At 41.8% G+C, this 18,214-nt stretch overlaps 2 protein-coding genes across 2 annotated transcripts; both read right to left on the bottom strand.

The window, feature by feature from the left end:
* Nucleotides 1–1,576: 1,576 nt before the first annotated feature.
* LOC128456653 (fasciculation and elongation protein zeta-1) lies at nucleotides 1,577–9,869 on the bottom strand. Its single transcript, XM_053440909.1, has 10 exons — nucleotides 9,858–9,869; nucleotides 9,496–9,509; nucleotides 9,168–9,255; nucleotides 6,430–6,516; nucleotides 5,399–5,567; nucleotides 4,095–4,426; nucleotides 3,311–3,391; nucleotides 1,848–1,923; nucleotides 1,698–1,763; nucleotides 1,577–1,593 (listed from the first exon to the last, which is right to left on the bottom strand). Exons 1-10 carry the CDS (start codon nucleotides 9,867–9,869, stop codon nucleotides 1,577–1,579), a joined length of 942 nt encoding a protein of 313 aa, XP_053296884.1.
* Nucleotides 9,870–13,106: 3,237 nt separating this feature from the next.
* On the bottom strand, nucleotides 13,107–17,000 carry LOC128456556 (fasciculation and elongation protein zeta-1-like). The gene is made up of 2 exons (XM_053440756.1): nucleotides 16,766–17,000; nucleotides 13,107–13,511 (listed from the first exon to the last, which is right to left on the bottom strand). The coding sequence occupies exon 2, from the start codon at nucleotides 13,479–13,481 to the stop codon at nucleotides 13,107–13,109; it is 375 nt and encodes a 124-aa protein (XP_053296731.1). The 5' UTR covers nucleotides 13,482–13,511; nucleotides 16,766–17,000.
* Between the last annotated feature and the right edge of the window lie 1,214 nt (nucleotides 17,001–18,214).

Genomic DNA, 18,214 nt, shown 5'->3' with positions numbered 1-18,214 from the left:
GTACATTATAATACTTCTGTGAAGAAGAAATTATGTTGCATTTTGAGGTGAAAAATTAATAAAAATGTGACTATTCAAAACCTTTGACCCACTGGAAAACACAATAAAGAATTAAAATGAGTGTGATAAGAAGCATAACTGATTATATAGAGACATTTATTTTGATACTTATTTTTTAACCCTTCTTCCTCTTGCCTCAAGGTAAAGCTGTGCATTTAGGTTGAAAGGACAATATGCACTTTGCATAGTGACGGAGAGGTAGAGTGAATGAAGAAAGAACCATGTGCAGAGTTTGACACTAGAAACTGTTGCACATCATATTTTCTGTATAGAAACCTTAACTTTCAGTTTTGCATGTGGACCTATGAGCTGAATTTTAGGAGATAAAAAAATGCAGAGGAGTTGTGGCAAAAACATGACAGAGAGAATTGAGTATTTTATATGTTCTAAAACATGTCTGAATGGGGCCTTTAGATATATTTGAAACAACAACATTTGAACAAGAGGACATTTGCATGTTCAACATTATAATTTTACTGTATGATGTTGTGCAGCCCGTTTTTCAACCGATGCATCGTCAGAAGAACGAATTCTAAAAGTAAAAAAATGAAAAATGATTCCTCACAGAAAGTTCCCTGAGAGGGGGAAAGACAGAAAGACGCACATGTCACACAGCATTCGGGTAGAATGTTTATTAGAATTTGCGATTAAGGATGTAACATTCACCTACATGGCGCAAAGGAAGTCTTAAATATGCTAATATGCAAATATGCACGCCTTCATTGAAATGAGCTCGTCTCGTCAGGGGATGATAACTCAGGAATACACCTCCATGTGGCTGGACAGGGTGGAGTGCACAGCGCACTGTCGCTCTCATGACAGTAAATAAAATACAAAATCAGGCTTTATATCAAATATTGAGATACAAATGAAAAGAAATTAGTAAAAAGTCATAAGAGCACTGGAGATAAGACAGTTACCGCACCCGTAATAGTTGTGTGTTTCTGTTTATTCACATGGAGCTACAGTACTAAGTCGGCAGAAAAAGGTGCATGGCTTTTGTATTCAAATGAATCACTTTTTTGTTTCTGAAACAGAATCAAAGAATACAACAATGGACTGTGGTTAAGAGGTCAGTTGATGAGTAAAACTTGGCAACACTGAAATTCTGTTAGAGGAAAGAAAGAAGACGAATCTAAAGAGATTAAGGAACAGAAAGCAGTGATGACATGTATCCCTGTACCAGAGGGGTGTTGTGTAAGTAACAGCATGTCATGCTCCGTTAGTGAAGTCCTTTCAAACGGGACTTACCGCCCCACTTGTTAAAGTATTAAGACGGCGGCCATTTTACAGTCTGGCCGGAACTTAAATGTGCAGGGAGGGAGAAGGTGAGCTCAGCAAAAGGCAGTAGTCATAGTTGAGGTGAACACGATGATGTCGATGGTGAGGATCCGTGGTTGATAATGGTCAAAGATGGGAGGTCATGCAGCTCGGGCCAGAGGTGAGGAGGGTCTGGAAAGGCCCTCGGGGGGGGGGGGACCCTCCGTCACACTGTGGCTCCTGGCATACCGTCGGTTTAGGTAGGACACAGGACTGTAAGAGAATAATGGAGAATAAAGTTAGGTCTCAGTGTGAGTAGACAACGTCACTTTAAAGTTGACTTTATCTTGAGCAGTCAGTTGTGTTGTTGCGTTTACCTTTCAATATGTAGTCAGTTAGCAGTGTGGGCACCTTCTCACTGTCCTCCTTCATGGCATAAAGAACTGGTGGAAGACGTACAAAGGGTCAGGATGTATTTGCCCTTTTGTTTTCATTTGCCGTTTTATAGAAAAGTTGTGGACACTTACTTTTTGTGAGCATCTGCAGGTCGTCAACAGATGGAAGGGTGGCTTTCTTCTCAAATGGAATAACTGTGTTCAGATACTAAAAACAAAAGTGGGACATTTCAAGTTAACATCTGGTTGTGATGAGAGCTTTCTGTCACTGGTGAGGACACAGCTCTGAATCAAAAGATCAGCGGTAATATAATTCCGCATTTTGGGAAATGCACCACTTTGCTTTTTTGCCCTGAGTCCGATTAAAAGATTGTTACTGCTCCCAAATCTGTCTTTTAATTATAAGCTGGGCCGGCTATAGCAGAGGAGGTGGAGCTAGTCGCCCGATCGGAAGGTTGAAATGTCGCTAGTTTGATATCCGGCTCCTCCAGTCTGCATGTCCAAATGTCCTTTGGCAAGACACTGATCCCCCAATGACCCAGAGCAGTGTGAGTGTGTAAATATAATGTATCAGTCTAGAATACTAAACATAAGAACACTATGAATGTGAATGTGTAATGTGATGTAAAGCTCTTTGAGTAGTGGTGGAGACTAGTTACATGCTATATGTGCATTTTATTTTTCCTGTTTCCAGTCTATAAACTAAGCTAATTAGCTGCTGTTGATCGTTTCATCAAATGCTTGATGAGGAAGAATATCTCTCAAAATGCTGAACAGGTCCTTTAAAAGTCAATGGACTGTATAATGCGTCATAATCTGTGATCACATATAAACACAAGGGTAAATACAAAATACCTGCAGTCACTCCCAAACCTATTGAGAAGATAACTGGAGCAAAGCAGACCAATATTTCCAACTATGACTTAACACTTTGAACAGATCAAGTCCAACCTATCATGTGAGCATCTGTGTGACATTTACAGTATATTAGCTACAACAGGCCTATTTCTTGCAGTATATCAGAGCTGTTGCCTACAGTAGCAGCAGAGATCAAATTACACAGTGAAGGACGATCATATGACCTCAGCTGAACCTTGTGCTGAGGCAGTGATGTAAACAAAGCAACTGCTCTGGGGCCAACGGCCTGAGAGGGCCCGAGCATGAGCCATCAGCACGGCTGGTACAACACAGTGAAGGCCCCTCCACACTGTAAATACATGTTGTCACCTCACGGCTGTATCACACATGAAAAGCACCCAGGAGAAAGAACCTCACAATAATCCAATACTTCTAGTTTGTGTCTACACATACATGTCAAACTGCAACCAGGTTTTCGGATGACTTTATGTTATATGAAATATGTGACATTAATGAAATAATCCGTCTTACAAATGTACTCCTGTAATACTGCTGTCTAATGTCCAGTGTCAATATGTTTCTATCCATAAGTGCAGAAAGCAGCTCAGAACTAAAAGGTAACCAGGCTACAATGTGTACAGGGCGTGTCAGAGAAATTGTGGGTCCCCCCCGCTTGTCGAATTAGCCGACATGTATTTGTAATTGTAGATGGCATTTGTTTTGACTTTTGACCTTACCTGTTTATCGTTGCCTGTGCTTCCAAACGTCTGTCTGATGCCCGTCTGCAGGATGCTGGACAGTCCTTCCATGCTGAAACGCTGCAGGGCACAACACACACACACACACACACACACACACACACACACACACACACACACACACACACACAATTCATTGATTAATACAAGATGAAGAACATTTTTATTTTCATTTTCAGCATGTCACACAAACCATGTTAGTAATTATCATTAAATCACTATGAGATACGCTGATCCTGGTTGTTAACATTGCATCTGCATCACTATGTCATGTTTACATTCACATGACTTCCTCCCTGCAGCCTCAGACACCTGAGATTAACCAATACTGGGAATATCCATTAGGCTGTTTCTCTGTTACTGGACAGGAGCAGACTGAACTGGGCTCTTACTGTATGAAAACAATGGGTCAACTGCACTTTAGGATCTTTCCTGGAAGATACTTCAGCAGCTAATGGACCTGAGATCCATTATGATCACAGTCAGGGGGGGGGGGGTTGTTGGTAGAGCTGACACACACTGTGGTTTCGCCTTTCTCTGATTTACACTGGATTAAACATGGACGTCCATATTCATCAGCAGACCTAATCAAGAATATAATTATTTGCATAATCAATTCTGATGTAGTAAAACTGATGAGAGTACAAGGTTAAGAAAAGTTTGAGTGACAGGCCAAACAATTATGGCGCACAAACATGTACTCATTAGATGTTAATGATTTAAGTGCATGAAGTAAACAAGGCCGTCCCTCCCTCCCTCTCACCTTGACAGGCATGCTCCCTGTCTTCTCTGTGCGTCCCATGGAGCCTGAGTTCCCGGTGTTCCCTGTGTTCCCCACGTTCACAGACTGTGTGCCTCCACCCTGCAGGCTCAGGGCCTTGTCCCGGCGTCGACGTTTGCTGCTGTCTCGCTGCTCCTTCTGCCTGTTCTGCACCTCCATCAGGGCCGTGATGAACGTGTTCTTCACCTCTTTCTCGAACTCCAGCTCCTCGCGCCGAGCCAGATTACTGACCAGCTCCTCGGAGTACTCCAGGATGGCAGCCTCCACCCGGTGCAGCAGCTCCACCAGAGCTGAGCTGGACATCAGGCTCAGGCCTGCAGACCCGATTAATGCAGAGAGAAGGACAGTTGGTTGTTGATTTGTGCAAAAGTATTTTTCTCTACCCAAACTTTCAGACACAGTGCTAAACAGTAGATTCTTAGGCTTCTTTTTTTCTATAAAGCACTGATCTTTGTCTATGATAATGTGCCATACAAATTAACTGCAAAATCAGTAGAGATAATATTTACTGCAGGTTTCTGTAATCTTTAGGTTTCTGTAACATTGTGGCAATATCATTAAGAAAGATATAAACCAAACACTGGCTCATTTTATCACTGAAGACATTTCTCCCCTTAAAATGCATACCCTGCTATTTGAGTCCAGAACAAATGAACAACTAAGTATGATTTTAATACATGCCAGGATCTATTCACACAGCTATGTGTTCAACAATGCACTGCAGTGTTCACTCCCACCACATGGATCTCCAATCTGCTCAGCAAAGGGAGGCCTTATGGCAGTGAACACTGTGTCGTCTTGAACTCTCACCTATGGTCCTGCTGAAATCAGACAACTAATGTGTGTGTGTGTGTGTGTGTGTGTGTGTGTGTGTGTGTGTGTGTGTGTGCGTGCGCGTGCGTGTGTGTGTGTGTGTTTAGGGTGCTCAGTTCACCTTTTCCCCCCTAAACAAGGATTTACAGACAGTAACCTGAAGCGTAAGCTCCATATGTCTCCATAGTCTGGGCTGGTGTGTCATCGTAAATGGTCTTAATATAAATCTATAAATCATGAAAATGTCATTTTTTATGTTCAGCCTGTGGCAAGGTCTTGTTTGATTAGTTTCAGTGACAATACTTGAATTGTACTGATGAACTGTTTCTTGGACCAAAGGAGATTTAGCTTTTACAAGAGCAGGAACAGGGCTCGGAGTGAACAAAGTACTCTCCACAGCTGCTGCCCCAGTGTCAGTAAGGAAGTTGCATAAATTAAACAAAAGAATTTACATGGATTATTTCTAGTTTCACCTTCGTAGGAGCAGTTGTTGTTTGAGGCCTCAGACAGCTGCCGGATCTCCTCCAGCAGAGAGGGGCTGGTCCTGGAGGAGCAGTGGCTGCTCTCCTCCTCATCCTCCTCCTCCTCTGTTTCACCAGGATCCGGAGAGTTCTCCATCATCTCGACTATCTCCTCAATTACCTTGAAGAGAGAGCGACAGAGTTAGATGGAAAGATATAGGGAGACGAGTAGACGGACAGCAAAGTGAAGAGCAGACACCGGCATGTCAGTCATTTATCAGTAAAATGGAGCTGGTAAAATACCAAACGTCTCCTCCTGAAGGATACATGTACTTAAATCCATTATTTATTTCGACACAGGCTGCAGCAGCGGAGGTCGGCTCCAGTTGGACAACAATATTCCTGACCACATGCCAACATGCCCATCAGCACTCAGATGAGCGCAAGTGCAGTTGCAATTCAGAGAACAATCAAAATGTGAAGGCCACAATCAACAATGACTAGTTGTTTTTTACAGTTAGGTTTCTATTACACATGTCTAAGTACAAAATGTTGCAGAAAAAGAACAATGGTAACCTTTAATTTTTAGTGCAAATAAAGCAGAAGTGATGGTGATTGGCCTTAAAGCAGACAGGCTCTGTTGAGGTGCAGTGTGTAAGCATTTTTTGAGGGTGACTGGAACGTCTCCAACTATTCTAACAGTATGACTAAGTCAGGTGTCTGCCAGCTCAGGAGCAGTGCCAGGATCAGATCTTTCTTTCTATCCATTCTGCGATGGATAAACCCTTGATAATGCCCCTCTTTCGCCAGACATCTAAATTACCACAACTCCTACTTTACAGACGTCCAGCTTGGAGAAAATAAAGCAGCTCATACAAGAGTGAGACAATTTAGACATATTTTCTCCTTGTTACCTGAGGGGTTTGGAGTTTATTTTTAAATGTAGCTTTTCACGCCACCTTCTACATTATCACATTTCACTCTACACACATCTGCTAACCCCACACAGTCCCCACAACAGACCCACACACACACACACACACCTGATCAGCTGTTATGAGAGGCTCTTCATTCAAGCATTTGGCGTTGTCATTCTTCTCATTCATCTCTTCCTCCTCTTTTTCGTGAATCTGCAGATAGCAGGACACAACATTGAAATCAGTCAACAGAGAAATAAATACCTTCAGAAGGCCTAACTTAGAAAATTAGGCTAAGTAGACTCGTAGCTGCCACTTTTCATCGGAATATTAAACTAAATACATCATAATTATTTGATCAGTGTCTGGGATATGGAGATCAGTCTTGGACCGGACTTACTTGCAAGTGTCATGTTTGAAAATTTGAAAGGTTTTACATTATTAATTATCGCTTTTTAAAAAGCAATCAACGATTCTATTTGTAAACTTTCTTAAATAGTTTGTACTTTATTTATGGTCTTATTTGCAATGTTTTGTATTTGTCAGTGTGTCTATAGGGATGGAAATGTTGGCTTTGCTGGTCAGGATTTAAAACTATCAACAACTGCACTATTGGATGGATTCAGGAATTGGTTTATTGACCCTTATGGTACCACAGGATGAATCTTTCTGACTTTAGGGAATCCCTGACTTTTCCTTATTTGTAAGGGTGTGTTAAATGTCTTGTAAATTCTTCTCTCTCCACTCAATAAAATCACCTAGGTGACCCTCTGACATGAATCCAGCACTATCTTTACTGCTTATTATTGACTCTACACCTTGAACTTCATGTCAGTAAGTCAGTGTCAGTGCTTCATCGTCTGCAGTGTCATGCTGCAGATGTTTTATGTGTCTGTGGTGACCAGTACCATTTTCTAAGCTGTGGGCTGCTGGCAGTGGCCTGAGAGTGGCGGACGACACCAGACACAACAAAGTGATGCAGAGGAGCAGTTCAGTCCTGTGTCTGTAGCCACAGAGAGGAGGATGTTGTCATTACTTCTCTCCTTCATGGACAACGTCTCTCAACCTCTTCTCTGTTAGCCAGAGGTTCAGACTGGGGTCATGTGGGTCCTCCTTCCTGTGGCCATCAGTTCCTCCTCTTGCAGCACATCTACATCAGTGCTCTGCTACACTGTTAACTAACTGTTGACCCACTTTACATTTCTCTTTCAGTTTGCCACTTCTATCTAATGATTCAAGAAATCTCTGTCCGTCTGTATGTGGAACACAACTGTTCATATTATCAGCTTCACACTTGATATGTGTATTGTTGGCCCAAGGGAGTGCGTTGTGGTGTTTGATGCGATTTGGACACGCAATAGGTTCAATTAGGTGACTAATATTCTTTAGCAGCAACTCGGACTCATCAACGTATGTGATCGTGTCGATCATGTCAACGGCAATGACATTTTATTCTCCAGTTTGTGTGTACTGACTTGAGCTTCACTGAACTTTGAATTAACAGGTGAACAGCTCTTGTGCAGCAGCTGCTCAATTACTGCACCCCACTTTTACAATTATAGAAAGAAAGCTGCCGCAAGTATCACCACAGGCCAGACAGCCCAAACTCTGCACTACTCACAATTCCTTTACTGTTTAATCACTGTTAACTGAATTTTGTTATACTTTGCTGCTATTCTGTCTCACACCATGTTAATATTATTTTATAGTAATTTTTATAGTAGATTTAACTCATTTACGTCTTCCTTGTTGAGGAGTTGTACCAAAGCCAGTAGGAATAATAAAAGTAATAAATAAATAAATAAAATAATAAATAATAAAAAATGTAATTTGATACAGTGGGACAGTACATGACAGATTTGTCATTTGCTATTTGCTGAAGAATTCACAGCTTACAGCAGAAAGACATATAATGTGGATTTGTTTAAAATAAATAGATTAACCTCATTAGAACAGGCAGCTCAGGACAGAACGTGTGAACCTATTTAAAGACAAAGATAAAACTGCTTGACCTACAAACCAAATGACCACAAGAAAAGGTTTACTTTTAAATAAAGGGAGAATCTAATACAAAATACAAGAACAGAATATGAGTACTATGGTGCATTCTCACAGCAAGCCTCTCCCTCTGGGACGAAATGTCGGCTCAGGCCTTGACCAGCCCATACACAGCCTTGACTGCTAAGAGCTGCTGTCCAGTTCTATGTGACAGCCAATTAAGGAAGGGGGGGGGGGGAAGAGAGCCGACAGGATTGCTCAGGCATGGTCTTCACGTGTCAGCACGAGATTAAGCCTCAAAACGAACAAGCCAGTCAGCAGCTCAGTATTCCTCCGCAACACATTTACAGAAATCTAAAACCATGTCAAGGGTCTAAACAATAATGTGTGTGAGGATCATGATTCGAAATGCTGACAACACAACATTATTGCAACTATCTGTAGCCACTGGAATAAGAGATAAGAACAAACATGTCCCGTTCTGGGGCTGTGAGTCGGTTTGCTGGCTCAGACCTCTGGTAATAGTTTGAATCGAATCACTGTCACTGCTGCATAACATGTCCATTCATGGTTCATTCTTCTGAGGCACAGATTCATGCTAACTAAACATCATCCCAGTGAATTTGCAATGGTAATAAACTGCTCCTGAGGACAGGTGAATAAAATGTAGACCAACTATAAATCAGCTATAAAGAGTAAGAGGGAAGATCATTTCAATAAGACAGTAATTCAAAAAAAGGGATCTCAGCAAAAGAAAATAAATAAAAGTTAAAGAAAATAAATTAAAATTACTTTTCAAAAATGAATAGAAAACCTAATAGCCGTTCCCTATAAAGCATGTAAAGACAGATGTGGATGCCATTTACCTCCTGGTCAGAAATATTGCCGTTGAGTCCCTCTGAATCTGGGCCGTCCCAGGTGGAGATGTAATTGTCAGTTAGAGCATCCCACACACTGTCAAATCACACACAAAAAGACAGAGATGCACACATGTGAGTAACTTTCAGGTAATACAATTATCAACAAGAAACAAAGAAACAAAAACCCGGTTCGTGCCCATAGCTTTAAAAGGCCGTCTACGATGTTAAGCTGCTGTATCCACACATGGTGTAGTTACACAGTTATATAACAGCATTAGACGAGGATTTGGTGTGTTGTTTTATCTGCCAGCTTGTAAAGGCGGTTTACTCAGACCCGTCTTCAGCAGCCTGCAACACAGTCAATATTTCAATGAGACAAGTCACTGATGGTGGTCAATGTGCCGAGCTGGAGGCTGCAGAGGAACAATGCACAACAGAAAATAAAGCACGGCTTACTACTCGTTAAAAGATTTCCTGAGCAGAGATTTAGCTTCTCACATCATCGTGCTGCTGGTCTCTGGCTGCGCCCGGAGCAAGTGTCTGTCTTAGCAGGACAGAAACAGAACTGGAAGAGAAGTCTCCTTTGTTTCAGAGCCTTTCTGTCTCTGCAGAGGTTGTTCCAGGCCTGCTGCCCTGCTCCCAGTGGCACTGCCCACACCCCATCACACAGTGGACGCTATTGAGTTCACAGCTTACCTCACCAGCCATGTCTGTGTGCCACGGATGTGAGCGCCAGCACATAAACAGGGTCAGCGTTTATTTCACTTAACCCTTAGCTGAAAACTTAACAATAAACGTTGATCATGAAATAAACCTTCTGAATACTGAACTGCACTGTTCAATTTGCGCTAAATGTATTTTTTCCTAATTAAATTGGATTGCCTACATTTTGTTAATATACAGACTGAATATTCAGAGAACCATCTCTGTCTTCAGCACACTGAATAAAAGTTATTGAAAATGTAGCCCTTTAGAGTTCAAAGTCTTGATGCTAAGCTAACCAGCAGCTGACTACATACCAGTACGTATCTACATGTACATTACAACAGATACATATCAATCTCATGTTGAATTGTTTTAGAACAAGACAATATTCTAAAATTCCAGATATTCTTGAAATGTAGGTAGGTCCAGTGAAAAACATTGACTAGGGCTAAAATAACAAAAACTGTAAAATCATGTAAGGCTCATAGAAAACATGCGTTTTCAGAGGTAAATGAAACGTTGTAGATTAATTCAAACAGCTCTCAGAAGGAACAACAACACTAGTTGATGAACCCTCTGTCAGTACAACAGCAGTGTTGGAACAAAGTGTTACTACATTATTAGGCATATTCTGCACTGCAGGAAGCACAACGATGTAGTTCTGTCAGAGTGGTGAGAGAAAGACAAGTTATAAAGCAAGACAGACCAAGACAGATGTGGTCAGAGCTTCATCCTACAGCAACATAATGAGCCAAACCATTAGAGGAACAGAAGCAGACACGGAGGCTTCATCGGAACAGAGCAGCACATTCTGAAGATTAAACCTTAGCTGCTGTGATGAACTGGACCCAAGGAAGAAGTAAGAGCTCAGCATGGTGCGGTGAACTTTCTGAACAGTAGTTGATGCAGCTTATACTTGGATAACACCACAGGAGAAAATCACAACTCAAATATGTTGTTAGAGCTAGGAGTAATTTTTTCTTTACAAAGGTCAAATTTTACTCTCATGCTATTTGCACCCTTGTTGCCTTGCATTTACTCATATTTAATTCAATACTTTGATTTGATTTGCTTAGCTTATATTTTTAAGTTGCTTTATTTATTATTTGCGTATTTTGTAAATTCATAAATGTAGTAAATCTATATAACTGGTGATGATTTGAGGATGACACTTTCAAATATTTGTTTTGCCTGCACCCTGAAAGATTGTATTCTTGAATCTTGAATATTTTCTTTCAAATGAACAATGACATCAAATGAATCAAAAATACCAGAGTGAAAAACAACAACAACATCACATGACCAGCACATGCTGGCTATGTAAAAAGGGGGAATGGTCTCTGGCCGACATGAACTGGATCCCCATGTTTCAACATCGACCTGCTGTGTTGTTGGCCCTAAGCCACAAAGGAGGATCATACTGTTTCATATTCTCTCCAATTTCTCTGTACTGTATCAGTTAATTTAATCGATTGGGATTAAATTTGTGACAAACTGTTTTCAACCAAGCAGCAGATTTAGTGATGAGAGAATTCTGTGGATCTGTGTTTTTCTTGGTTTTAAATCAGAAAGAAAAGAGATATTTTCAGTGTTGGAGCTTCAGAACTGTATCACTTTCTATTAATATCTGCTTGTATTCTATGTCTGAGTGGCACTGAGGTGAATGAATGGTTAGGGACTTCAATTGATGATTATTGAGGAGAATTGTTAGGGAAAAAACATAAGCAATGAGACATTGTTAATGGACTCAATAGATTGGAGATGGTATGCTTGACCTGAATATATCTACGCTGCTTTCCTCATGTGTGCCATAACCAATTAGTGTAAAGCATTAGGATTTTATTCAAGGTAATAACATGCAGATTAGTATAGTACCATCAAACTCTATCCACCCACAGTCCTGTGTCCTTAATAATCGTCCAAAGCATAAATACAGGCGATTGAACAATGTCTGAAGAATCATGTGATCCCCCTCCAAGCTCTCTCCTGCTACACCTACGTTCAGGCTATTTTTAGCCTGATTCATATTCACAGTGTGAGGACCCCTGTGTTTAAAAAAAGAAGAAGAAGCGGTGGAGGAAGTGGCAGTCAGCTGGTGGAGAGACAGAGACGGACCCACCGAGCCAAAGCTAACTGAGGCATGCAACGCTGCCCTTTGAATAATTCAGCACGCAGCCCGACTGTTGGGGGGGGGGGGGTCAGGCCCCGGATTGACTGCTTGTTTGGGATGCTGCGGTCTGTGTGTGTGGACACACTCTGGTTGTCGTCATGTGTGCCGTGCCCGGCTGCCAAGCCACTGTTTAGGCCTTGACTTCGACTGTGAGAGCAACAGTATAATGACTATACAAGTGTGATTTACATAAAGGGCCGGAGGCTTCTGCTCCAGTGTGTGCTGAGAGTCTGGCTGTGGTATTTCATCTTGTCACCATAGTTGTGGTTATAATTATCTATAGTAGGATATTATGAGTTTAACAGTAATAGAAAAATAGAACAAATCTGCAGTCGATAAAAACAATGCAGCTGAAAATGACTTTAGATACTTTCCATGAACACTGTTGTTACTTATTTCTAACTTTGCAGCTTCCAGCAGCCCCCGACTTAACAATACTTTATTGTTCCTTGCAATTCGGTTAATTATTTAATTTGTCTCTTTGTCTCTTTACTTGATCGTCTTTATTATATTTTTTCCTTGTTGCTTTTTCCTTTTTATTTGTGCTATCCTCCTTCTGCAGATTAAAGATGTTATGGAAGTTGCTTTCTGAACTCACTTAAATTCTGCCTTCCATCTTCCAAACCTAAATGAGCCGACTCTCTCCCCCCAGGCCCACGATGGGCCGGAAGCCACCTCCCACAGCTGATTCGAGAATGTCATTTAAAAATGATAACAATGATATCGATAATTACCCTATGTTCTAAAATAAAATAAAATTGATAAATAATTATCAATACTATACAATGGCGACCTGTCCATTGTAGTCCCCATGATGTAAACCTCGGTTTGACTTGTCTCTGTTCAACGGTCAAGTGCTATAGATACAAGTAAATAAAAACTCCAAAGTAGAGGTTAAAAACGCTTAAAATAGTTTTTAAGTGTTAAAAGTACCAGTTCATATTAATTCTGAACTGTCTCTATGACAGCCCATCACTGCAGGCTGGAAATCACATATTAGCAGATGGCTGCTGATGGGCTGAGAGTTCCAGTAAACAATTTTCTTATTAAACAATATTAACATTAGTCACTCACTCTTCATCCTGAAGCTGCTCCTCATCCTCCTGGCTGTGTGACTGGTTGCGTATGGGTGCCAGGACCTCCGTCTTTGTGTTGTAATTGTGGAAGCAGACATTGAGCTTCTCGTCAAACTCGTTGACCAGGTCCTCCATCGACTTGAAGCTCATCATCTCAGAGAAGTTCTCCAGCTCGGAGAAGTCTTCCCTGGTGATGGTGGCCAGTGGGACGGTGGTGGTGGTGGAGTAAGAGGAGTAGTCCAGTTCTGGATTGTCCAGGTCTGGATTGTCCAGGTCTGGATTGTCCAGGTCTGGATTGTCCAGTTCGTCCATCCGACACGGCCGCAGATCCTCAAACTCCTCATCCAAACACACGAGAGGGGCTTCCATGATGTCCCCTGTCACGTTGATGTCCAAGCCCTGCGTGAAACAGAAACAGAGAAGGGTTTGATCCTCATGAAACTGATGCTCTGCGTTTCTTTAGCATTCTCTCAAAGACCACTGCTGCAGGACATTTTTGAACACCCGATCAGTCAAAGCACAGAAAATCTCTCATTATTTGAATCTGTCCCCATCTGCGAGATTTACTAATAACCCAGAAGGATTTATCTGGCGTCTCCTAAATCATGGCGGCCTCACCTCATCAGAAATGGCACCATGTTGTCTAGACAAAGAGGAGATGGAGGTGCATGTGCCAGAAGGGGACCAGGCCCCAAAGGGAACCAAACCAGTTGGCTATACTGGTAACCCACAGTTAATTAACTGACTCCATAGGGATTTCAGAGATGAGGTTACCAAGTTCCTGGGACATAAAATTACAGGACGATTTGTCAAGGCACAGTATGTAACACAGTGAGGTTATAGTATAGTACGGGCCAATGGCTAAATGGGGTCATAAATTGTGATAGATAATTATACTGCTGTTCTGAGAGTCAACTGTCATTGTCAATGCAAACATGTCAGATTTAAACATGGATACATTTTACAGCTCATCCCGTCTCACGACCTTCAGTGTTCAGAAACAGACTTAATACAAAATATTTAATCTTGGATTAAATACAGAACCAAACAGAGAGATCAATAGTCATATATTGGGTCTTTTATTTTCATTTCATTTACATCCCTTGTGCATTTAGTTCAGTCTGTTTGTTACTGGGGCAGCTTGGTGAACCATGGAGGAGAATATATTAAAATCTTTGTGCTGACAGGATGAGGTATATTTTAATATTCCCTTTTGAATTTCTTTTGAAGTCTAAGTCAGTGATCGTTGTGAATTTCCTCCGTTCAGTAGTTTTTTAAAGAGTTTGAAGCCTTTTCTCTGTCCCACAGAGGTGGGAGAGTTCATGCACTTTACAAAATACTCTAGACTTTTTAGGTTTTCACGAAATGAATATGGTTTCCTGAATTATCCAAGACATATTCACCAAATTCTAATGTGTATGTAATATGTTTGTAATACTAATAGTTAACCCCAAAGTAATATATATACACACTTATACCCTTCCATTCTTCAATCGACTGCAGCAGGGTTTGTTGTTGTTATGTGTGAGTTATACCTCCAGTGGTTCTACTGGGAAGAACAGTGTTCTCACATACCAAGAAGTGTCTGTGTTTTTTATTAATATTAAAGATTATGATATCAGCCATAATATTACAACCATTGTTTGACTTGGTCAAGTCATGAAGACCATGGAAAATAATAGATTAAATACAAAATAAGCTTTAATTACAATACTGATGATTCAAAAGAGCTTATTGGTTAAAACAAGTAGTTTTAATGTTGCGTCTGATTATTTGGCACAACAATATAGCATTCCTTGTTTCCTGCTCTACTCCTCCATTTTCTTTAACATGTGACAATTACATGAAATAATGAAACTAATAGCAACAACAGAAACTGACCCTCACCTCCAAACATTAGTTATTGAGAAGGAGAAGCCAGGCCACTTGGGCTGTATGTCTCTATTTTGTTTATAATGGGGGGAAATGTTTGTTCTTTTTTATCCAACTGTACTTTATTTAATTATCTTAAAAGTTGAACATATTAAGAGAGAGCAAATAACACCAACTGTAAGATCATGTCAGCTCAAATGTACAGTCTAAAGATCAAATAAAGTACGGGGAACTTCCCCTGGTGCTAGTGAGGGCCATTATTTTTTGGAAATTGTATAAAATTTCATATAATATTGAAAGGGTGTAGTCCTGCAGGTGGTGGCATCAATCAATGGTGGACTTAATGCTGCAGTTAGACTTTTAAGTGAGGCCGTCTGACGCAGTGTAATTACAGTAGTCAGGCCTACATTTCCTCCTGTGTGCTTTGCTGGACCGTGGCCTGGTCTAAGTGGGTGAGTACAGAGGAGTCCATTTCAAAACCAGCTTGTGCAAGCCTCTTCCCCCCCAGCACGCCACTCAGCAGAGTGCTGCTCCGTCTGCAGCCGGATATTGTTTTGCACAATTACATCCCCTCTCTCTCTCTTTATAGCTTGTCTCTGTCTGTGTCCCTCAGTGTGTTTTTATTTACGTTTTGTTTTCAACTGAATTCAATGTTAGATAAAGTCCCAGTTTTTCTAATTTAATAGCGGATCAATTAATTATCCCCCCGCCTACATTATGTGACAGTGGCTGGCAAGGGGTGACTCTCGAGATCATTGACTGAAGGTGCTCTGGTCTTCAGTGTCAGCATGGAAATCAGGAGCTGACTTTAACCTTGCCATGGGGTCTCTTTGCAAGAGGTCCTGATGCACTGCTGCTTCACGTGGTGAAAACATGCCCATAGCACTTTCCAGTCATGCTGTGGCCTTTCTATTTACTGCTAGATCCATATAGCAAAATGGACGCGGTGCAACATTGTCGTTCCAACGGAAAATGAAATGTGAAATCACAGCATCTGCATTAAAGCGGGCCGCAGAGCGGAAGGTGTGGAAGTGTTCTTTTTTGGGGGGGTATCTGACCTTCACTGAGAGTGGTGCTGGTCTCAGGTGCATCCCCCTCAGGTAAGACAAAAGAGCCAATCACAAGAGCTCATCAGAGGTCATTTAATGTAACGGAGCCAATGGGAGCACATGCGATCCAGCAACAAACTGACCAACAATTCTACTGCTAATATCCAAAGCACATTGTTCCGCTTATTCTCCCTCAAGCTTATCACATACAGACTGTCCATTGTTAACATGGTGGTTTATTTAGTATTTTAGATAAAAGCAATAATAGAATATATATATTATAACCCAGCCTGGTGTGGATCAGGAATATGAATTGAAATGATCATTCCCATCAGTCACAGCAATTGGATGACTCAGAGTCACTACTGGGGGGGGGGGGGGGGGGGGGGGGGTCACTGAATAACAGTGACATCGTTGAGGGGTTTGTCCCACAAATATACGTGAGGTGCATTTTACGCACATCAATATTCAAGCGTCCATGGCGGAAATGGAGATCATTCAATCAGCAAGCGCATGTTATCAAGAAGAACAAGAAGGAGAGTGGGGGAGGGAGACAAGAGCTGAGAGGAAGGAGAGGATGGAATGGACGGAGTAAACCATGGTTACAAGGAGGAGGGAGGATGGAGGGAAGATGATGCACTGCGAGGACCTCGGGGAAGGGTCAGGGCTTGGGAGCGGGCGCGGGCGCGGAGGCGTGTGCGGCCGGTGACAGGCACAGAGAAGACGGATTACCTGCAGTGGACGAGCCGCTGGGTGCTGAGGCTTGGTGATGGAGGAGCTTCTCAGGCGATCGGGATCTTGAGTCTAATCCCTCTTTCGCAGCGACGGACGAGCAGCGGCGGTTCCAGTCATTCCAGGGTGAAATGGAGAAAAAGCAGGAATAGGGGAAATAACACGGGGAGGTAAAGATGGCAGCGTGGTGGTGTGGTTCGGTCCGTGTCCCTTCCCTCACCCGTTAGCCCGCAGCCTCCCTGATCTGTCCTCCCACAGCCCGTTGTTTTCCAATCAATATGCATCCAAGCCCAGCGCGCACGGAGCCTGCGCACAGCCAGGCCTCTGACGACATCTGCTCCCCCCCTCCCTCTCTCTCTCCCTCCCTCCTCAGTTCGCTCTCTATCCTCCTGTCTCCCTTTGTCCCGGCCTCCACCCTCCCGGCCTGACTGCACACATTAATTCCCCAATATTCATGAGGAGAGGGGGAGGAGATGGTTCTGTGAGGTTCTGTGTCACCAGCTTCTCTGGTAAATATGTGTGCCGTACACCTGAGAGAAACGTGCACTGCAGACAGAAGAAGGATCACTGTGCTCAGACAACTCAATCTACTGTTCTGCAATAAACAGAGGGAGACCTCTTCTTACACAAAGGCTAATCTCTCCTGAGGGAAACATTGAAGAGTCTCTATATATCCATCAATCACATTCAATCATTGTTATTTATACAGCCCATATTGAAGAAAAAAATCACAATAAGCCTCACATGGCTGAGCAAGTTGTCACATTTTCTGTAGTTTCTCCTTTATATATTATGTATTTGCTACAGTTTGAAAACTTTCTGTGGCCGAAAAGTTAAAATAATGCTCTGTCATAACCATCATTTGTTTGACCCTGATCGAAAACCTGAGGAGGTCAAGGAAAGATATGAAGGAGAAGCGTTAAGGAGTTTGGAAAGGAGAACCATGGTTCAGAGAAAATCCAACTCCACAGATACTCACAGACTTTAAGGTACAGTGATAAACTTTGTGCTGTGTGCCGACAGTTCAGGTAAAGTTTCCTGTCCAAAACAGAATGACACATGACACATCCTCAGAGAAGATGTTTTCAGTTTATACAGAGGGAACATTTAACCATCAGTTACTCATAGGCAGGCACGTGCACAGACATTTTGGGGGCAGGTGCTCAAACCAAAAAAAAAGGGCACCCATTGCCAAAATTATTTATGAAATTAAAAATAATAATAATAAATAAATAAACAAAAAACACAGTAGGATATTTTCAACTTATATATTTATTTTTGTTAACAAACTAACTCAAATGATCAATTTGAATAAATAAATGAATAACAGGCAAAAACAGACAAAACAAGGCCATATTGAATAACCAAATAATATGTTAGGGTTAGGGTTGATGGCCTGATCCAAGATAAAAGAGAGCTGCTACCCTGAGCTGCTTGCTGCAGTTGCCT

The sequence above is a fragment of the Pleuronectes platessa genome, chromosome 15, assembly GCF_947347685.1.
Source record: "Pleuronectes platessa chromosome 15, fPlePla1.1, whole genome shotgun sequence".
NCBI lineage: Eukaryota > Metazoa > Chordata > Actinopteri > Pleuronectiformes > Pleuronectidae > Pleuronectes > Pleuronectes platessa.
The sequence above is the reverse complement of the archived record's forward strand: the minus strand, read 5'-3'. Positions and strand labels throughout refer to the sequence as shown.